A 20,593-nucleotide genomic window follows, 5' to 3' on the forward strand; every position below is an offset into this window, starting at 1 on the left:
GATGCAATGTGCTACTGGATAAATAATCAATAAAGTTTTCTGTGTGTATCGTTTATAGGTACCGATCCAGTTGGACAGTTGGAACGACTTGCCATGGAAACTCGGGGTAGCACCATGCATTTGGACATTATATCTCTGGGTCGTGGTCAAGGAGTCAAAGCTGAGGAATTGATCAGCAAAGCACAGCATCTGAAAGGCCGATGGGTTTTCCTTCAAAACTGTCACCTGGCGGCTTCCTTCATGCCAAAACTGCAGGAAATCGTAGCCAAGTAAGTCTGCAATGAAAAGCCGAAAAATACATGTTATTAAGATGACTGGGTAGAGTAGGGCATGACTTTACAGAAATCTTCTGTACAGTGTCTTATTCACTGCTAGAAAATCAAACTAAAACATAACAAAATTACCAAATCCTAAAGGTATCGGAATGTACTGTGGCACCAACACGTTAGTAGCAGGATCTAGCCATTTTGGCTTGGCACTGGCAAGACTGTGAATATACCGGACACAGTCTTCTGCACCAGTGACCAATGCTGTGTAATAAGAGAACAGGGCTGTTCTGGGAAATAGCAAAGTGAATAGGACAGGGGCTCGGAAGAAATGGGTGGGTGGAGATGGAGATAGACATGAGAATAGGGTGTATTGGGAGTGGGACAAGGTAGGGAGCTGAGAAGGGTATCGAGGAGCATAGAGAGAAGGACAGGATACGGTGGGGAAGAAACACTGAACAGGGGATGGATCCATTGATAGCAGGTTAAAGCAGTGGTAGAGTTTTTGTTTAGTAACAAACAATAATACTCTCAATTTTATTTTAGATTGTCACATCAAAACAATTACACTGATTCACAATTCAGACTGTGGTTAAGCTCAAAGCCCGACACAGCTTTTCCCGTTTCTATTTTACAGAAAAGCTTTAAGGTAAGATGTAAATCACTCTGGGAAAGTGCATTGTTTTTCTTCAATAAAATTCTGTTTGTCAAAGTAGTGCCTGCTTTAACTCATGTCATAGGCTGCAATCCTTGTAATTATATATATCGGGATTGAAATCACCAAAGGATCTGAGGATTCTTTGTAACCAAAGTCCTTGATTGATGCTTTAGCATGGTAGCCACCGAGTGCTATGTCTATACAGAGTTCTAGGTGTTTTTTTACCAGACTACATTACAATGATTGTTTCAAGTAACATCGAATGTGAAGGCAGATAAGAACCGTTCGTCCCATCTAGTCTGCCCATCTGATCATGCTAATCTACGTGCACTTACGCTACCTGTAAATACTGGCTGCTTTAGTTTATTCCCTTCTGCTTCCTGTATCAGAGAGCTAAAGTTCTGAAGTTGTGCTCTGTTAGCCTCCATAGGCCACCATGCGGTGCCGTTTCTGTCTATTACAGTAGAAAGAGCGACAAAAGGGCCTCGGTAATAATAACTTAAACTAGATTATATGTGAATAATTTAAAATAGATTATATGTCAATGGGAATTATTATAGGTCTTATAACATGAATAGGATGTTATGAATATAAAATGTGTATAATTTATTCCTCGGTTATCCTTGCCTCCATTTATGATTTATTTGTTTTTTCTGGCAGATGGCGGTTGAACCTCCGCAAGGTCTTAAAGGAAAGTTGTTACAGACCTTTGATGCCAGTGGCTCTGGGGTGGTAACAGAGGACGTATTTGAGAAGGGGGCAGATGGACAATCATGGAAAAAATTACTCTTCAGCCTGTGTTTCTTCAATGCCGTCATAAATGAAAGAAGAAAGTATGGCTCCCTTGGCTGGAATATCCCGTACCAGTTCACCGCCTCTGACCTTGAGGTTTGCATGGCCAATGTTACTGATGTTAACAAAACGAGATTATTCAAGATCAGACCTGACTCTCCAGCTCCTGGGAAAACATTTCAACCACAGATTTTGGGTTCTTTGTCGTCAGTTATGATTTAGTGGCAAATTGGAAATCTAATTTTATTTAAAAATAGCTTATTTTTAAACATGTGTTGACAGTATATTGACAGTAAGTTGAAGCACAAGAGACAAAGAATGTATAATAAAGGGATAATTTTACCCAAAATAGATTGTTTACAGTCCACCAAGGCAACACATTCACCGGTGCTTTGTGGGCACATAACTGGTATTTGATTTTATTCAGCAAACTAAGATTTAACAAATGTAAAAAAACACAGAATGCTATTTCACTCCAATGATAAACAGACTGTGCAAGTATAGCCAGGCAAACAGAAAACAGGAAGTGGTGCTTTAATCGAAATAGGTGACTTGCATCATTTGATGCTAAATTATGTGGACCTGGAGGGATAATCTGACCCCATATCAGGATATTCCCATTATGCCTGTCTATTGTTTTTGTCATTGTGCATTGTTGCCTTCTGCCCGTGAATGGCGCATTTAATGTGAACATTGTAAATGTAGAGTGTTTTTGATTCCTAGGTCTCCATACAGATGCTTGCAATGTTCATGCAGGGACAGAATGAGATCCCGTGGCAGGCTGTTCATTATCTGACAGGGGAAGTTGTGTACGGAGGTCGCGTCACTGACTCCTGGGACCGACGCTGTCTCCTTAGCATCTTGGACAATTTCTATAATCCAGCAGTATTGCAAGAAAACCACTCCTTCTCCTCTGATAATGTAAGAGCCGCCTAGTTCATAGTAAGTCACTGCAAGGTATTAAACCAGACTGGGCCCTGAGCCTCGGGGGTACTTATCCCTGTAGTACTGTCTGTATAGCCATGGTAATCTTGCTAGTCCTGGTAGGCCCAGCTGGCTGGCGGTAGACCCGTGCACTTGGTGGAAAAGATCTCTCTTTGATGTTTCCTCTTAGGTAAGTGGTAGGTCCTAGTGCAGACTGAGAGGTTTGGGGAATGCTATACTCTCTCTAAATGGAACTCAGAAGAACAAGGAGTCCTGTAAGTAAGCCCTTAATGTAACATCAAGTCTGCCTGGGACAATAGCAACTGAGGCTTCCTAAATCCACAGAATGGTGGTTAGTTCTTCAAGATGTTTGGTACAACCTACCTGCCAAGTTCCGTTTAAACTGTGTGTTCCCTGTGTACATAGAACAATTTCTGCTGTTTTGAAGGCAAAGCTTGGTCACACCAAATGTTAATTTGATATACATTATAATCTGTTCACTCACTTTCCATTTTGTTAGTTGATAAAAATAAACTATTAATAGATTTATTTATAAAATAATTCTTACTTTACAGCATTTTTGACACCTGCTTAAAATGTTTGCACAGTAGTGTGTATACAAAACACACAATGCAATGTATATAGGTCCTTATTATAATTTGTTTTCAGGTTTATCGGTCATTGTCGGACAGTGCGACTCTCCAAGACTACAGAGATTACCTGTCCTCGCTCCCAGACACAGACTCGCCCGAGATATTTGGGATGCATCCCACTGCTGAGAGAACCCATCTAGAATCTCAGGCCCAGATCTTCCTGGACACCATAGTCAGTATGCAGTCTAGGATCAGTGTGGAGCACGCAGCAGACAGGTACCTGTGTGCTAGGACTGTGTACTTGGGCTGCTAGGGACTGTTTACTTGGGCTGCTAGGGATATTGTACTCTGGACTGTGTGCTAGGGATTCTAGAGACTTTACTTGGGCTGCTAGGAACTGTGTGCTAGGGACTGTTTACTTGGGCTGCTAGGGATATTGTACTCTGGACTGTGTGCTAGGGATTCTAGAGACTTTACTTGGGCTGCTAGGAACTGTGTGCTAGGGACTGTGTACTTGGGCTGCTAGGCACTGTGTGCTAGGACTGTGTACTAGAGCTGCTAGGGACAGTGTGTTAGGACAGTGTGCTAGGGCTGTGTGCTAGGACTGCTAGGGCCTGTGTGCTAGGGCTGCTAGGGACAGTGTGCTAAGACTGTGTATTAGGGCTGATAGGGACTGTGTACTAGGGCTGCTAGGGACTGTGTACTTGGGCTGCTAGGGATTATGTGCTATGGACTGTGTACTAGGGCTGCTAGGGATATTGTACTCTGGACTGTGTGCTAGGGATTCTAGAGACTGTACTTGGGCTGCTAGGGACTGTGTGCTAGGACTGCTAGGGACAGTGTGCTAAGACTGTGTATTAGGGCTGATAGGGACTGTGTGCTAGGACTGTGTGCCAGGACTATGTACTAGGGCTGCTAGGGACAGTGTGCTAAGACTGTGTATTAGGGCTGATAGGGACTGTGTGCTAGGACTGTGTGCCAGGACTATGTACTAGGGCTGCTAGGGACAGTGTGCTAAGACTGTGTATTAGGGCTGATAGGGACTGTGTGCTATGGCTGTGTGCTAGGACTATGTACTAGGGCTGCTAGGGACAGTGTGCTAAGACTGTGTATTAGGGCTGATAGGGACTGTGTGCTATGGCTGTGTACTAGGGCTGCTAGGGACTGTGTGCTAGGACTGCTAGGGACAGTGTGCTAAGACTGTGTATTAGGGCTGATAGGGACTGTGTGCTATGGCTGTGTACTAGGGCTGCTAGGGACTGTGTGCTAGGACTGTGTGCTAGGACTGCCAGGGACAGTGTGCTAAGACTGTGTATTAGGGCTGATAGGGACTGTGCTATGGCTGTGTACTAGGGCTGCTAGGGACTGTGTGCTGGGCACTGTGTGCTAGGACTTCTAGAGACTATGTACTAGGGCTGATAGGGACTATGTGCTATGGACTGTGTGCTAGGGACTGTGTACTCTGAACTGTGTGATATAGACTCTGCAGACTGTGATACTGGCTTATAAAATCATGTCCATCGTATTTCAGACTTTCACAGGTGTTGCTGCAGTTAATCCAAAGGAGTTTAAAAAAATAAAATATTTGAAGTGATTCCCATTTGTACAAAAAAAATAACAAAATAATCCCTCTTTATTGAAGTGATCAGATTTCTTCTTGTATCAATAGCTTGTAAATAATGTCCATATTAACAATAATAAGGCATCCAGACTTTGATTATCTACTGAATTTAATAAGAGCGCGTCGCTAGGTAAAGAATTCCACATCTTTATTGGTGAAATCATCTTTCCTACAGCTTCCGTGGATGACCTCTTGACCCCTGTATATTATGGCGTTATACAGCATTGCATATATCTATGTGTATTTCATACAATTAGAGCCCACAGACTGCAATAATTAATATTTCAATGCATATTCACATAGCTAGAGCAATGCAGTTTGGGATTTTCACTGTGCGATATTGTATTTTAACCTAAATCATTTAAATATTTTCCAGAGGTGAAGAAAACAAGGATAAGATAGTCCTGGAGATCATTGCTGACATCCTTAAAGTGTTACCGCAGACGGTCGAAACCAAAACCAAGCAGGACCCGGCCGTGAATGTCGATGGGGTCACTCTTAGTGCCTTGTTTGCACTGCCTGCATGGGAATCAGTCGTCAAATCCACCCAAGGTCAGGCTCTTCTAGACGGGTAGACAAATTAATCATTCCAGCTTGCTGAACTGTTTAGATCTGTAGCATGCGGCTGTTTTTCCCCAATTTACAATTTTATAAATGACTCCTGTAACACCTCCCTGGGTGTCATTCTAGCAAAGCTGCTAAGATTGTGTTATGTTTATCCCTACAGGGAGTGGTTTTTAAACCCTCATGGTGTATTTAGGTGCCAATTTCTGTCATTTTCAGACACCAGATATTAAAACTGTGTTGCTTTATTACCATGACAACATTGTTTTGCACAAAGAGAGCAAAATGTATCCAAGATGCACATTTCCATGCTTACCATGGTTCGAATCACCTCCATAAAGAAACAAGGAGGTGAGACTTATTAGTGATTTTATGGGACAGGTGTAAATGTGCAGCAATCACCATGGAAACCACTGCTCCTATTATTTAGTTCTTTAGATTTCTGGTGACTACTCCATTGTGTACTCAAGTTAATATTGACAGTTACAGGTAGATGATCCGCTAAAGCAACTTCCTGTAGTTACAAACATTACATTGGGAGTGAACTGGAGTCACACATTTGGCATTCCTCAGAGTTACTTGTATAATGGATTTAGTGCTATTAAATTGTTGCCAATGTTTTGTTATCAGTAGAATAGCTGGAGAAGAAAGTACGAGCACTGGTCAGAGCTCACCATTTATCATTCTCATGGGCAGCATTATTAATTTACTCTGTTTACAGGTTACGACCCATTGATTAACTCTGCATTACTGACAGTCCTGCACCAGGAAATCGATCGCTTTAACCATTTATTATCAGTTATACACACATCGCTGCACAGTTTGAAACAAGCTATTAGAGGAGAGATTATCCTCAACAAGGCGCTCGAGGATGTCTATAACTCCCTCATGAACCTTAAGGTGCCCCCTCTCTGGCAGGCAAGTATACCAGACATAGAACTACTTCCTCCTCTCAAACAGTCTGGATGCATAATTCTCATATTAGTAAATAACAATGAGACCTATTTTTGAATAATCTACAATGATATTAAAGATCAGTGGTTAATAATTCCTTATGGCGCATCAAAGGTCCAGGTTTTGTCAGTACCTAGATTGTAACGGAACTAGAAATGCACAGCTCCTGGACTGGTGGGTTGCCTCGAAGACTGGTGGCATGTACAGCTCCAGGACTTGTGGCTTGCCTCAAGGACTGGTGGCGTGTACAGCTTCTAGACTGGTGGCGTGTCTCGAGGGTTGGGGTGGGAATTTGTGATCAGGGCCGGACTGGGGATACAAAGCAGCCCTGGGAAAAAAAAATCTATGCCAGCCCCATAAGTCATTGCACCATATATATTGGAGCATGTAATATGTAAGGCTATGTCTTGCCACCCCAGATGATTGAGTAATTATATATATATATATATATATATATATATATATATATATATATATATATATATATATATATATATATAGCTTTTTCTAATATAATATATTGGTCCTTTCAGAGTAAAACATTTAATTATACAGTAAGCATACTCCCATGCAGACACAGACAATCTCACTGACACACACAAGCTCATTGATACACAGCCTCATAGACAAACAATTTCACTAATATACATAAGCTCATTGACATAAAAATACAAGCTCACTCACTAGCAGACACACACACACATGCAAGCAAGCAAACTCACTAGCAGGCGCACACACACACAGCTTAATGTAGTGGTTCTGGTGTCTATAGCCTGTCCCTGCAGGCTTTTGAATGTAAACACTGACTTTTCAGAGAAAAGGCAGTGTTTACATTGCTTCCTAGTGACACCTCTAGTGACAGACACTCAGACGGTCACTAGAGGCGCTTCCTGTGTCAGTGCGGATTGGCTGAGATCATCAAGCTTGATGATCTCAGTCATAGAGGCAGAGACCAGCATGACGTTGGAAAAAAAAAAGTGAGTAAAACACTATTTTTACAAACACACACAGACACTACGACTGACACACACACACCATGACAGACATACACACACCATGACACAGACAGACACACACACACACCATGATACAGACACACAGTGACACAGAGACACACACACACAGCATGACACAGACACACACACAGCATGACACAGACACACACACAGCATGACACACACACACACACACACAGCATGACACAGAAACACACACAGCGTGACACAGACAGGCACACACACAGCATGACACAGACACAGACACAGCATGACACACACACACACACAGCATGACACAGACAGACACACTCCCACTTACATACATACTTGTTGCTACCTGTGTGGGTGGGTGGGCAGACTGATAGGTGCCCCTCCCCTTCTGTGCCCTCTTTTGCCCCCTGTGTGCTTTTTAGCCCCTTCCCCTCCTGTGCCCTTATGTAGCACCCTCCCTTCCTGTGCCCTCTTTAGCCACCTCCCTTCCTGTGCCCTCTTTAGCCCCATCCCGTGCCCTCTTTAGCCCCCCTTCCGACTTGTACCCTCTTCAGCCCCTTTTGTGCTCATCTTTTGGCCCCTCTCCCCTTCCTGTGACCTCTTAGCCCCCTCTCCTCCTGTGCCCTTTGTTACCCCCCCTCCCCTCCTGTGCCCTTTGTTACCCCCCTCCTCTTCCTGTGACCTCTTAGCCCCCTCCCCTCCTGTGCCCTTTGTTACCCCCCTCCCCTTCCTGTGACCTCTTAGCCCCCTCCCCTCCTGTGCCATTTGTTACCCCCCCTCCCCTTCCTGTGACCTCTTAGCCCCCTCCCCTCCTGTGCCCTTTGTTACCCCCCCTCCCCTCCTGTGCCCTTTGTTACCCCCCACCCTCCCCTTCCTGTGACCTCTTAGCCCCCTCCCCTCCTGTGCCCTTTGTTACCCCCCCTCCCCTCCCCTCCCCTCCTGTGCCCTTTGTTACCCCCCCTCCCCTCCTGTGCCCTTTGTTACCCCCCACCCTCCCCTTCCTGTGACCTCTTAGCCCCCTCCCCTCCTGTGCCATTTGTTACCCCCTCCCCTCCTGTGCCATTTGTTACCCCCCTCCCCTCCTGTGCCATTTGTTACCCCCCCCTCCCCTCCTGTGCCCTTTGTTACCCCCCCTCCCCTCATGTGCCCTTTGTTACCCCCCCTCCCCTCCTGTGCTCTTTGTTACCCCCCCTCCCCTCCTGTGCTCTTTGTTACCCCCCACCCCCCTCCTGTGCTCTTTGTTACCCCCCACCCCCACCCCTCCCCTCCTGTGCTCTTTGTTACCCCCCACCCTCCCCTTCCTGTGACCGTTGTTACTTCCCCCCCACCCCCTCCCCTCCTGTGCCATTTGTTACCCCCCTCCCCTCCTGTGCCCTTTGTTACCCCCCCTCATGTGCCCTTTGTTACCCCCCCTCCCCTCCTGTGCTCTTTGTTACCCCCCCTCCCCTCCCGTGCTCTTTGTTACCCCCCCTCCCCTCCTGTGCTCTTTGTTACCCCCCACCCTCCCCTTCCTGTGACCTTTGTTACTTCCCCCCCCCCACCCCCTCCCCTCCTGTGCTCACCTTCCAGCCCAGCCAGCCTTCCTGAAGCTCTTCTTGCGGCCGCAGGGGAAGCTCTTCTGGCGGCCGCTGGGGGAGCAGGCTGTTCTGTCTCTGCTCCCCCTCCCTTGCGCGCAGCTTAATGAGACCGGGGCCGGAATATGACGTCATATTCCGGCGCCGGTCTCTTTCTAGCGCGCGAGGGAGGGGGAGCAGAGACAGAACAGCCTGCTCCCCCAGCGGCCGCCAGAAGAGCTTCCCCTGCGGCCGCAAGAAGAGCTTCCCCTGCGGCCGCAAGGAGAGCTTCCCCTGCGGCCGCCATCCAAGCTCTCCATGCGGCCGCAGGACATCCACATGTCTCCCCGGCCCCAGGTGCCGACGGCCCACCGGGAAATTTCCCAGTATCCCGGTGGGCCAGTCCGGCCCTGTTTGTGATACAGTTGGCTGTTTGCAGGAATACATTTTCCTACCCTATACGTTGACCAATCTTTAAGTACAGTAAATTGTATCTTGGTTTAAGATTTTTTTGTTTTTAAATAATGTCACATGGCGAGTAACTGTAACACGGTGTCAATCTGGCGATATTAGTACTAGACTGGTCTATAAAACCTCTCAGGAGTTACTCACTAGAGCATCCTGTGTGGAGAATTTAATAGCCAAAATGAGAAGAATTGTAGTTTATCAATTCATACAATTTGCAGTTCAGGTCAATTCCATTTAGAGTATAAACCCCTTAAAACGTGTAGGCTCTGGGGCATTTTTCAAGATCGCTCATGGTTGATGACTAAAACATACAATTTCTTGCAGCAATGTTCCTATGAATCCTGCAAATTGCTGGGATCTTGGGTTGATGATCTTGTTCAACGACTTGACTTTTTTTCAACGTGGGCCAAGCATGTCATGAAATGCATACAGGAAAGGTAAAGAACACACTGAGATGTTTCATGTCTATAATGTAAGGTCCACCACAGTGGAATGATGGCTCTCATCTTTCCATTCATAAAACTGTGGGAAAAAGATACGTACACAGTTTTATGAATGGGAAGCTATCGATGGGCTGAAAGCCTCATCCTGTCCGAGACCTCTTCATTGAAGCCCTGAAGGAGTTTGCCTAGGCTAAAGGGTGCTGTCTTCCCAACTTTGGGGTTTAACTGTTCAAAATGGACAGTAGCCAGGACCTTCTCTAACCACTTTATTGAGATGCGGTGTGTATAGTACATTCCTCAGGAATTGCACATGTGGTGAGTTTATGTTTTTTTTTATTGTTAAAAAAAACTACTCTATTAATGTGTTTCACAAAAACTTTTCACTAAACATCAAACTGTAGCAAACTGAAACACAAAATGCAAACTTTAGCCCAAAACAGCCAAGTTGTGATTATAGTTGAGTTGTAGAAGTTTTCAAAATCTGTAATTTTTTCTAAAATGTTGCCATTCGGTCTGGTGTTTAATAAATGACAATATTGTTTTGTTTATTAAATTGGGAGTTGTTGGGATGTGTGTAAACATTAACATCTGACTCTTTTGTACAGGTTTGGCCAGGTGCTGGGTTTCCAGAAGGTATTTCAGTATCACAGACCCAGCTCCTTAAAAACGGCATTGATTCCTGAAATAACGGCGGCTCTCCGGGAACAGCCAAACAGTTACTGGCTTTCGGCATTCTTTTTCCCTCAAGGTAATAAAGAGGCAGATACAGAATGACTGCTTCCAAATTAGCAAAAATTAAACTAACTCATCAACCTGTCCTCAACCTACATTGTATCCTGTGTATCTCATCACTAAATACACCTCCTTATCTCCCCAATACATATTTAATTCATTATGAGGAATTTGTTAGCTACTGTACATTCAGAAAGCTTTAACAGCACGACCGGGCCCCCTGTGATGATGTCAGACAGAGCTGGGAGGAAGTGACTGCCCCGGTCACTCCTCCCAGCTATCAGACAGAGCCGCGTGGGAGGAAGGAGTTAGAGTGGGAACTCTGACTCCCACCCGCCTGAGCCACCACTGGACCCCAGGGAAAGTCACCCTCCTGCAAAAGGTGGGAAACAGGAGGGTGACTTAAACATTTTGTGTGTGTGTGTCTATCTGTATGTATGTATATGTGTGTGTCTCTGTGTTTATGTGTGTGTCTCTGTATGTATGTCTGTATCATACAGACACATAGATACAGAGACACATACATACAAAGACACACACCCATACATACAGAGATGCACGCACGCACGCACGCACACACACACACATACATACATACATATAGACTGTATGTGTCTGTATGTATGTATGTGTGTGTGTCTGTATGTATGGGTGTGTGTGTATGTCTGTCGGGGTGTGTGTCGGGGGGGGTCCTATTGATCAGTTTCGCACAGGGGCCCATGGATTGTGTGTACGCCACTGACCTGAATACTTTCTGAATGCACTGTATGATAATACATCCAGTTTCAACAGCAGTCAGCGTCTTTTTTGTTTAACCCCTTAAGGACCAAACTTCTGGAATAAAAGGGAATCATGACATGTCACACATGTCATGTGTCCTTAAGGGGTTAAACAACATAAACAGTTATACAGTAATACTATAGACAAACAAAGACATGTGAAAACACAATATAGTCAATCACAATTCAAAGAAAACATCTCGATTCATTACAAGTCAATGGCACACTGATGCATAAATGTTACTATTTCAGTGCCTCAATGGGGCATATTAAATAAACCACATGAATTTTCAACCAAAATATACATTTTACGTCTTTATTTTTAATTTAGTATTATTGATGAATCAGTGTGTCGCTGAGCTGTAATTAATCATATGATGTGCATTGATCACAATGTGTGTCCACATGCCCTTGGATGTCTTTATATTAAGGTTTTGCACAGAGTATATCTGTGAGAAAGTTACCGGCAGCTGTCAAAATGTTGCTTATATTCATGTTTACCAATTTCCAGCAGGAGTCAATCTCTCGTTGATTTATAGCCTTGCTTATTTATGCTGGCTTGCACACTAAATCTACCCTGAGGCAAATAAATGATTGGCTGCAGAATCTCAGTTTGTGAGATTTGTTTTGTTTTTCAGAAGATTGATCAGGGATCTACCTTTTGGGCACCCTTGGTATAAACCCTGTACACCTGTCAGCAACCAATATAAACTAAAATGACCAGAAACTATAGGTTCAGACAGCTGTGTCCGTGACCCATGATATTATTTCTCTGTCTGTTCAGGGTTCCTGACGGCAGTTTTGCAGAACTTTGCACGGATGAAAGGACTCTCGGTGGATTCTCTCACTTTTAAACATCGTGTCCTTCCTGCAGCGAGTGACACTACAGAAGGAAATAGAAGGCAAAATGTAATCGGTACAGCTTTCAGCGTAAGTCATAAGGTTACAAAATATGTTCCACAGGAGAGGAACCAAAGTAGTTGGATGGCCCTTTAAAAATAGAGCATATAACTTTGAAGTGAAAATCCCAAAATAACAACATGAATTAATCTGAATTCATTGGGGGAATAATTGATTTAAAAATAGAAATAATCTAAAAGACAATACCATCACATAACCTATGCCAATATATTTGGAAAATTCCTTTATTAGGTGCTTGGATAATTGCGATATAATGAAAGTAGCCTAGGTGCTCCATGGGCGGTTTTATGCTGTATCTCACTTGGTTGTTTGGTGTTCTAATTTGGGCTTAATTTCTATAGAGCACTAAGGCTACTTTTAATTTATCGCATCATGTTAAGGTTCAGGTAGCGGTTAGTTTGGAGTGGCTGTTAGTTATCTAGCAGTGTACTTTCCCTTGACAGACTATACTAGCCAGCTAGGGTTCCTCTACATATAGAAATGCTAGTGAGTTTTACTCATTAGCAAGACTCTATGCAGGATAGATATAGCTTATTTTATAGCTTACCATCAATAAGGATTTACATAAAGAACCCCGAGTTCATTTGTGACACTAGTGAATCTTGGATATGGATATAGTATATTGTTTGATACCTGCTGAATGCATGATCTGAATAAGACCTACTTTACTACATTTACACTACTGTCCTGCGGACGAAACCCCTATTTCATTCTACAGCTCACTCCTAACTGCTACTTTATTACTACTTAGTTGGAAGGGAATGTTACCTCAACACATTTATTGAAACAGTTTCCTTGTTTTGATAAAGGATTCTTTTAAGCAAACAAATATGTTTGAATGACTATCTGTTCCTGTCCAAATCTGAGATGATTAAATTGCGTATACGCAGAAGTAATTCACACTGACACATGCAGTTCAGGTTAAAATAACTTCAGAAAATTTAATGGCATCTGGTAGAAAGCAGGCTTGCAAGCTCTTTTAAAGGCAAAATTACATCATTGTAAAATCAAGATAAAAAGTAAGAAAACATTGTCAATTGGCTAAAGGTGTAAAGTGGTCAGTCAAATGCCCTCCCTGTTGGGTGTTACGTCTTATGTCATAACTAACGTCATGATGAGCTCCTCCAGGTTTCAGCGCCATCTTTGCTAGCACGAGGGAGCTTTCTCGATGGGAGGGGGCTTGGCAGCTTTCCATAAGGAGTGACTGGTACCTTAGTCTTTTCAAGGTTAGCATCTCGAGGCTTCTTTAGCAATTATACATTCTATCAAGGCTATCTGCTACAGAGTTTCATTTAATCAGAAGATTCTAGCATTTTCTGCTGACATGCTGTTTCTATGAACAAAGGAATCTTGTAAAGTTTAAACTATGAGGCCTGAGAGCTGAATATGAGAATATAGTAGTAAAGGGGCCCAGTAAGGATTATATAGTTTATAAGGGGCCTATTAATGGTTATAGGTTATAAGGGGTCTAATAATTCTACAACAGTCCCCCCTATAGAGTGTTAATTGCTAAAAGAAGATAAACTTTATTTGTTAATATCAGAAGATTTGTTAGCCCAAAGACACATAAAACCCCATGTCCGCTACTTTGGTGTTAGTGCAAAGTGCAAGTCTATCCCTAATCTGACCCTAGTAGGCTGCAACTCATCCGTCAGTACGGCTCTCAAACGCTTCACTCCCATGGGTATCCCACGGTGGCTTGTCCACCACTTCTCCACACGGTAGACTAACCCATACAGACGGAAGCTGTCCCTTAGCTGTCCCTCCCTAGAATTTCTGCACTTCGTCGTCATAGGGAAGTGTTTGTAGCGGAATGCAGGGCGATGTGAGATCTTGATCACCAATTTCCAGATGAGTAAAGGTTGATGTCGTTTGGTCTACAGTCTTCTGTAGGAATTTTCTGAGGCATGGGAGGACACAACAAACGAGAACAAAAAGAAAAATTAGTAGAGCCATACCAATATGAACTAAAGCTTTTTGCCAACCAGTCATCCAACCAAACCATTTTTCCCAGGGATCTGTCACCCCAGAATTCTTTTTCAACTCTTCTGAGAGTTTATTTAACTTTTCTATGGCCAAAGTGACCTTACCATTAGGGCCTGTGTTTTTTGGAATGTAAGTGCAACAAGTCATGGTGTCGGGTAGTATTTTACATACCCCCCTTCTCAGCCAAAATCATGTCTAAGGCCAGTCTGTTTTGGAAGGTCATTTGGGATGTGGCTTGTAATTGTTCGGCTAAACCCTGGAGGGCATCCCTGGTATAATTAACAAAGCGCTGTTGGTTGTAATAGATATAATTTATCCAGTTAAGGTTCTTATTGGCAGTGACTATAGTGAAGAGTGATTCAAACCCCACTGCAACTTCATCTCTAGCTTTAAATTCATTAGGTACCCCCCTAGGTACCCCAATGGCATCTATGTAAACATGTGGGTCAAAACTGCCTTTTACTGGGGTTTCACGTTTGACTCTGGCTGATGTGTGTGCTGGATTATGAGTGTCAGGGTGATTATCAGAAATAATGTGGATGGGCATGATGACTTTGACTAAGGTACACTCTCCCCACCACTCAGACTCCAGTCTAGACCTTAATTGTAAATCCCCACACAACCAGTAAATATCTCCTAGTGACCTAGTATGGTGTTGTAACAGGTGCACAGGAACAGTTCTGTAGGTAGCACAATAACCTTTGGAAAAGTTACCCATAAATTTACCGATCCCATCATACATGGTGTAACAAGTGTAATTACCTTTATAGATTGTAATTCCATCGGGGGGTTTAACACTTCCTACTAGGATAGGGTACTCTGCTGTCCATGCTTCGCAGAGGGATCTATTAAAATCATAGCGGTAGGCAAAAAGACTCAAGAAACACTCTTCTATTTCTAAAGGGAGGATTAGGGGAACGGTGCCAAGGTGAGGTCGGGCACCACCACATACATAACATGCGGTTCTATTATGCTTGTTGGCATTATATCTCATCCACTCTAACCACAAATTAATGTCATTAAATCCAGTTTCAGCGGCCATGGTGTCTTCAAAGGTAGGGTTAGCAATGGCCATCATGTCCTTAAAGGACTGGATATGTGGTTTCAGCGGATTTGGGACCATATGTACAGCTCCTTGCCACTCTGGAGAGTGACACATATCATTGAGGTAGAAATGTCCTAGTTTGTTATAGGAACCCCTTCTCCAGTACATTCCCATTACATATTGACCAGCATCCTCTGGGCCAGGATGTTCAATATTTAACATTAATTTCATAGGTGTACTTCCTCCAGGCTTTCTTAAAGTCATTCTTTGGAGGAGGGATCTACCATGATCATCTACTTTTGATAAAGCACTTTTTGGTTTGTAACCCCAGGCAGGCCCGGTATTCCATCCCGCCGCCCCCCAATGGTTACAATTGTGCCCCCATTGTTCGTCAACTACACAAATGTAGGGGTCTTTTGCTTGTGGTATATCTTTATAAATGGCTTGAAACTGTGATTTAGGAAATGGGCAATCTACAATATCACAGTAATCAAAGGTAAAGGTGGCCACACGGGTACATGATGAATTATACCAGAAGGTGTACCCACTAGCATCTTTAGTGATGGCCACCTGCTGTGCTTTAAGGAGACCAATCAAGGAGATTAGGTACCAGAAGTACATGGTTGTGCGGAATCAGCTTCTTCTGGAGCAGGTGTCTTTTTGCAGTGAGAGGCGTGAATCCAATGTGGCCTACCAGCCAGCTTGACAGAGGTAGCGGTGATCAGGAGAACTTGGAATGGTCCCTCAAATCTTGGTTCCAGAGTGTGTTTTCGCAAAAATTTCTTGACTAGGACCCAATCACCGGGTAGCAGACTGTGGTTGCCTGTGTCAGAATCAGGATCTGGAATTGAAGAGAAAACTTGGGCATGGATTTTGTTTAAGGCACTTGCAAGTTCAGTCACATAATCTACTAAAACATCAGTCTGAAGCTGTAGTTGTTGGGGAAAATAGCAACCTAGCCTGGGTGCAGTACCAAATAGAATCTCATAAGGGACAATGAGGGCTTTCCCCTGGGTGTATGTCTGACGCTGAACAGGGCTATTGACAAGCTTTCTGGCCAGGGCATTTTTGTCTCTTGTGACATTTTTAGCATTCTAGTTTTCAAGGTACCATTCATACGCTCCACCTTACCACTACTCTGTGGGTGGTAAGGGGTGTGAAAAGCAAGAGTTACTCCTAGAGCAGTCCAAATTTCTTTGGTGACTGATGCTGTGAAGGCCGGACCTTGGTCACTTTCAATGACTTCTGGCAATCCGAATCTACACACAATTTCTGTAAGTAGACGTCGTGCTGTTGTTTTGGCGGTAATGTTAATCACTGGGTAGGCTTCTGGCCAGCCTGAGAACATGTCCACTATCACTAGTGCATATTCGTAATTACCGCTCTTTGGCATCTGGATATGATCTATCTGGATTCTTTGGAATGGATACATGGGCTTAGCCAGGTGCTTCGAGGGGACTTTAGCTGTTTTCCCAGGATTACATTTGGCACAGATGACACAAGCTTTACAGTAGTTATTGGTTAGCGTGGTAATTCCAGGAGCTTCGTAGTACTTTTGTACAAGAGCATTCATCAGATCTTTTGATAAGTGTGCAGGGCCATGTGCCCATTGAACAACTGCTGGGTACAAACTCTTAGGGAGACAGAATCTGAGGTTGTTGTAATATACTCCATCTTTTAGGACTGCTCCCTTCTTCTTTCATTTCTGTATTTCCTCAGGGGCTACTGTAGCCTGTTGTTCTCGTAAGATCTTTAGGTCGGTTGGAAGAGTCTGCAGAGTGAATATTGGAGTTTCTTCATTTCTTGGAATTTCTTCTTTTCTTGGAATTTCTTCATTCCTTGGAGTTTCTTCTTTTCTTGGAATTTCTTCATTTCCAGACACTCTTCTTTCCACTTCCTGTGGTCCTCTTGCAGCTTGCTTTGCAGCTTGATCAGCTAGATGGTTGCCCTTTGCTTCATCTGAGTCCAACTTCCCATGTGCTTTTATCTTCAAAACAGCCACTTCTTCTGGAATTAGGAGGGCATCCATCAGCTCCTTGATCGCAAAACTGTGCTTGACTGGTGTACCGGCAGTAGTAAGAAATCCTCTTGTTTCCCAAATCACTCCGAAGTCTTGAGTCACGCCCAGTGCATATCTTGAGTCTGTGTAGATATTGGCGCGCTTTCCTTCAGAAATCTTGCATGCTGAAGTTAGAGCTTGTAATTCAGCTTCTTGTGCAGACTTTGTTGATGGTAGTGATGATGACTCAATAATTTCATCTGTTGTGGTGACGGCATATCCTGTATGATATTTTCCTTCTTCATCAGCATATCTGGAGCCGTCCACAAACAGGGTGATGTCAGGGTCTGTTAGTGGATCCTCATGCACAGTTGGTAGATGTGTGGTTTCCACTTTCATCTGTTCAAAGCAGTCATGGGGGGTTTCTGGGTCATAGTCATGCTGTATGACCAGGTCTTCAAATTCTTCTTCCAGAAAGTAACGTGGCCATGCTCTTATATGTTCACGTTCAGTTGATGGATACTTGGCAACGCCTATTTCTTGAAGTTGTGAATCATCCATGGTGGTCCATAGTTTTGCCATGGGCCCAAGATCACCCCATGACTTAGTCTTTGACTTGGTTACAGGGACGTGTGGAATAGCTGTGTCCCAATGATGGTACAGATGTTTAAGTTCATGTGGCAGTTGGACTAAAGTCATGCTGTTACCTTCAGTATCATAGTAAAAGTCCTGTAAGGTGAGTGTTATCTCAACCAAGTGAAAAAGTTCATCTTCATAGCGAGGTTCAGGGTTGATGGTTGGCTTGTACCACATGGTGCAAAAAGCATATTCAGGCCCGTCACAGGGAGGCAAGTTGGGTAGCAGTTTCGCCAGGGTGTGTGTAAGGAGTAGGACATATCCTTCATCCATGATGAATCCATAATAGGTAGCCCCCTCAGGGAGTGGCAGAAGAGTGGACGGGTTTAGAACTTGGCATCTTTGGAGGGTGACGTTGTCAGGCAGTAGAAGACGACACTGGAGTCGAAGGTGTCTGGCAGCTGTGACATGTTTGATTTGGACTTGGTTGATTATTGCCGGAATGTCATGAGGTGCCAAAACAGTAAGAGGGTGACCAAGAATTAGGTCCCCAGTACAGTCAATAAGTTCTTGAGCTGCGAAGACAGCACGAAGGCAGGAAGGGGTGCCTCTGGCTGCGATATCCAGTTGACAGGAGAAGAATCCAATAGGCCTCTGACGTCCGCCAGGACCATGTGGTTGAGTGAGGACGCCTGTAGCATGGCCTTGTCTTTCAGACACAAACAATTTGAAAGGCTTGTCATAATTTGGTAGGCCAAGAGCAGGGGCAGAGGCAATTGCTCGCTGAAGAGTATAGAAGTTGCCAAGTGCCTCTGGTGACAGGCAGAAGGGGTCTGATTTGAGAGCGTCATACAAGGGTTGCATGAGCAGAGAGGCCTCAGGGATCCAGGCTCTGCAGTATGAGATGAGGCCTAGAAAAGCATGTAGGGATTTTGTGCTCTTTGGAGGTGGAATGGCCAACACTGCTCTGACACGGTCACGTGTGAGGTGTCTGGTGCCATGTGACAGGCAGTGGCCTAGGAAGATCACAGTAGGCTGGCAAAATTGAAGTTTGATGAGAGACGCTTTACATCCTTGATCTGCAAGATAACAGAGGAGATCCAGAGAGCATTTTTCTATTGTGGGAACATCATCTCCACAAAGGAGCAAGTCATCTACATATTGGAGTAGGACAACCTCTGGATGGTCAGACTGCCAGGGGTCAAGGATGATACTCATTGCTTTTGCAAACTGGCTTGGGGAATTCTGTGCCCCTTGGGGCATAACAGTCCATGTATATTGTTGTTTTTCATGTGTGATGGCAAACAGGTATTGACAGCTTTGTTCCAGCGGAACACTGAAGAATGCATTGGCTAGGTCAATCACTGTGAAGTATTTGGCAGAAGGTGGAACGCCAGAGAGGAGTGTGTGCGGATTTGGCACAATTGGGGTGTCCAGGACTGTTGCCTCATTTACTGCTCTGAGGTCCTGGACCATTCGGTATTTCTCTGGTTCACCCTTGGGTGTCTTCTTTTTCACAGGAAATAAAGGAGTATTACATGGAGATTCACATTTAACAAGAGCCCCTTTTTCGAGTAATGCCTGGACTTGTTTGGAAATGGCTGCCGCCTGGGCAGGTTTCAATGGGTATTGGGACTTTCTTGGTAGCTTTGCCCCTGGGATAAGCTTGACCATCACTGGTGGGACTTTAAGATGGCCTATGTCCTCTGGGCCTGAGGACCACAAAGTCTTGGGGACACTGTTCATTAGAGATTCGGGGAAATTGTCTCTCATGCCTTCTGCATAGCCCTGTGGAGTCTCTAAATGAAGCATCAGGGGTAAGGAACACAAGGCTGAGGTATCTTGAGTCAGAGAGGGCTGAAGATAATGCCACTTGGCTATTTGGTGTGAAAGTGATTGATGCCTGTAGGCGGGAAAGTACATCAGCACCTAACAGGTTAATGGGACATGTGGATGACACCACAAAACGGGCAAGCAGACTAGGGCAGCTGCCAACCCGCAAAGGAGTAGTTAATGGGCTTTGTCTCGGAAGGACATCCACTCCCACACAGGAGACATCAATATTGGACAAAAAGGAAGAATCAGGCAGGTCTTGTTCTCGCAGAACACTTCGGGCTGCACCTGTATCAACAAGGAATGTGGTGGGGTGGCCTTCAATGGGTAAAGTTACAGTGGCTAATGGCCCCCCCTGTTCCCCTGCAGATACTGCCATAACAGGGGTTAATGATACAGGCTTGCCAATATCCTAGTCTTCTTGGGCTGAATCAGGTGAAGGAGGTGCCGGGGCCTTAGTGGTAGATTTGGGCCTGTTAGATCTTTGGGGTTTAAGGGGTGCAGGACAGTCACTCCTAAAATGGCCTTTTTCTCCACAGTTGAAGCAGATTCCATCTGCAGGCTTAGTGCCTTTGGGGATGGGGGGACGTGATACCATAAGGGGAGTGGGATGGGGTCTCCTCGGAACCTGTGCAGCTTCTAAGCCTCTGGCAACTAGGAGCAGCTTATCAAGGGGAACCACTCTATACTCTGGGCGGGCAGCAATAATACCCTTACGTATAGAGTCCTTGATGCCTTGGACAAAGGCACCGGAAAGCATCTGAGCATGTATCTTATTACTGAGCTCAAACCCTAGGTCAGTGAACACTTGGAAAAGTCTAGCATGAAATCTTTCTACAGTTTCACATTTTTCCTGAATAATGTCGTTAAGGCCTGCTGCTAAATCAGCAAGCTTAT

General features: G+C 44.4%; 1 protein-coding gene across 1 annotated transcript in view; it reads left to right on the forward strand.

The window, feature by feature from the left end:
* DNAH14 (dynein axonemal heavy chain 14) overlaps positions 1 to 20,593 on the forward strand; it is a 295,079-nt gene that overhangs the window by 268,124 nt on the left and 6,362 nt on the right. Inside the window, exons 79-88 of the mRNA XM_063441946.1 lie at positions 59 to 269; positions 813 to 915; positions 1,585 to 1,812; positions 2,440 to 2,637; positions 3,310 to 3,509; positions 5,231 to 5,406; positions 6,140 to 6,336; positions 9,707 to 9,819; positions 10,431 to 10,573; positions 12,121 to 12,266. Of these exons, the coding sequence (XP_063298016.1) occupies positions 59 to 269; positions 813 to 915; positions 1,585 to 1,812; positions 2,440 to 2,637; positions 3,310 to 3,509; positions 5,231 to 5,406; positions 6,140 to 6,336; positions 9,707 to 9,819; positions 10,431 to 10,573; positions 12,121 to 12,266 (1,715 nt within the window). The remainder of the gene's footprint in view (positions 1 to 58; positions 270 to 812; positions 916 to 1,584; positions 1,813 to 2,439; positions 2,638 to 3,309; positions 3,510 to 5,230; positions 5,407 to 6,139; positions 6,337 to 9,706; positions 9,820 to 10,430; positions 10,574 to 12,120; positions 12,267 to 20,593) is intronic.

Source organism: Pelobates fuscus, chromosome 2 (genome assembly GCF_036172605.1).
Source record: "Pelobates fuscus isolate aPelFus1 chromosome 2, aPelFus1.pri, whole genome shotgun sequence".
Classification (NCBI taxonomy): domain Eukaryota; kingdom Metazoa; phylum Chordata; class Amphibia; order Anura; family Pelobatidae; genus Pelobates; species Pelobates fuscus.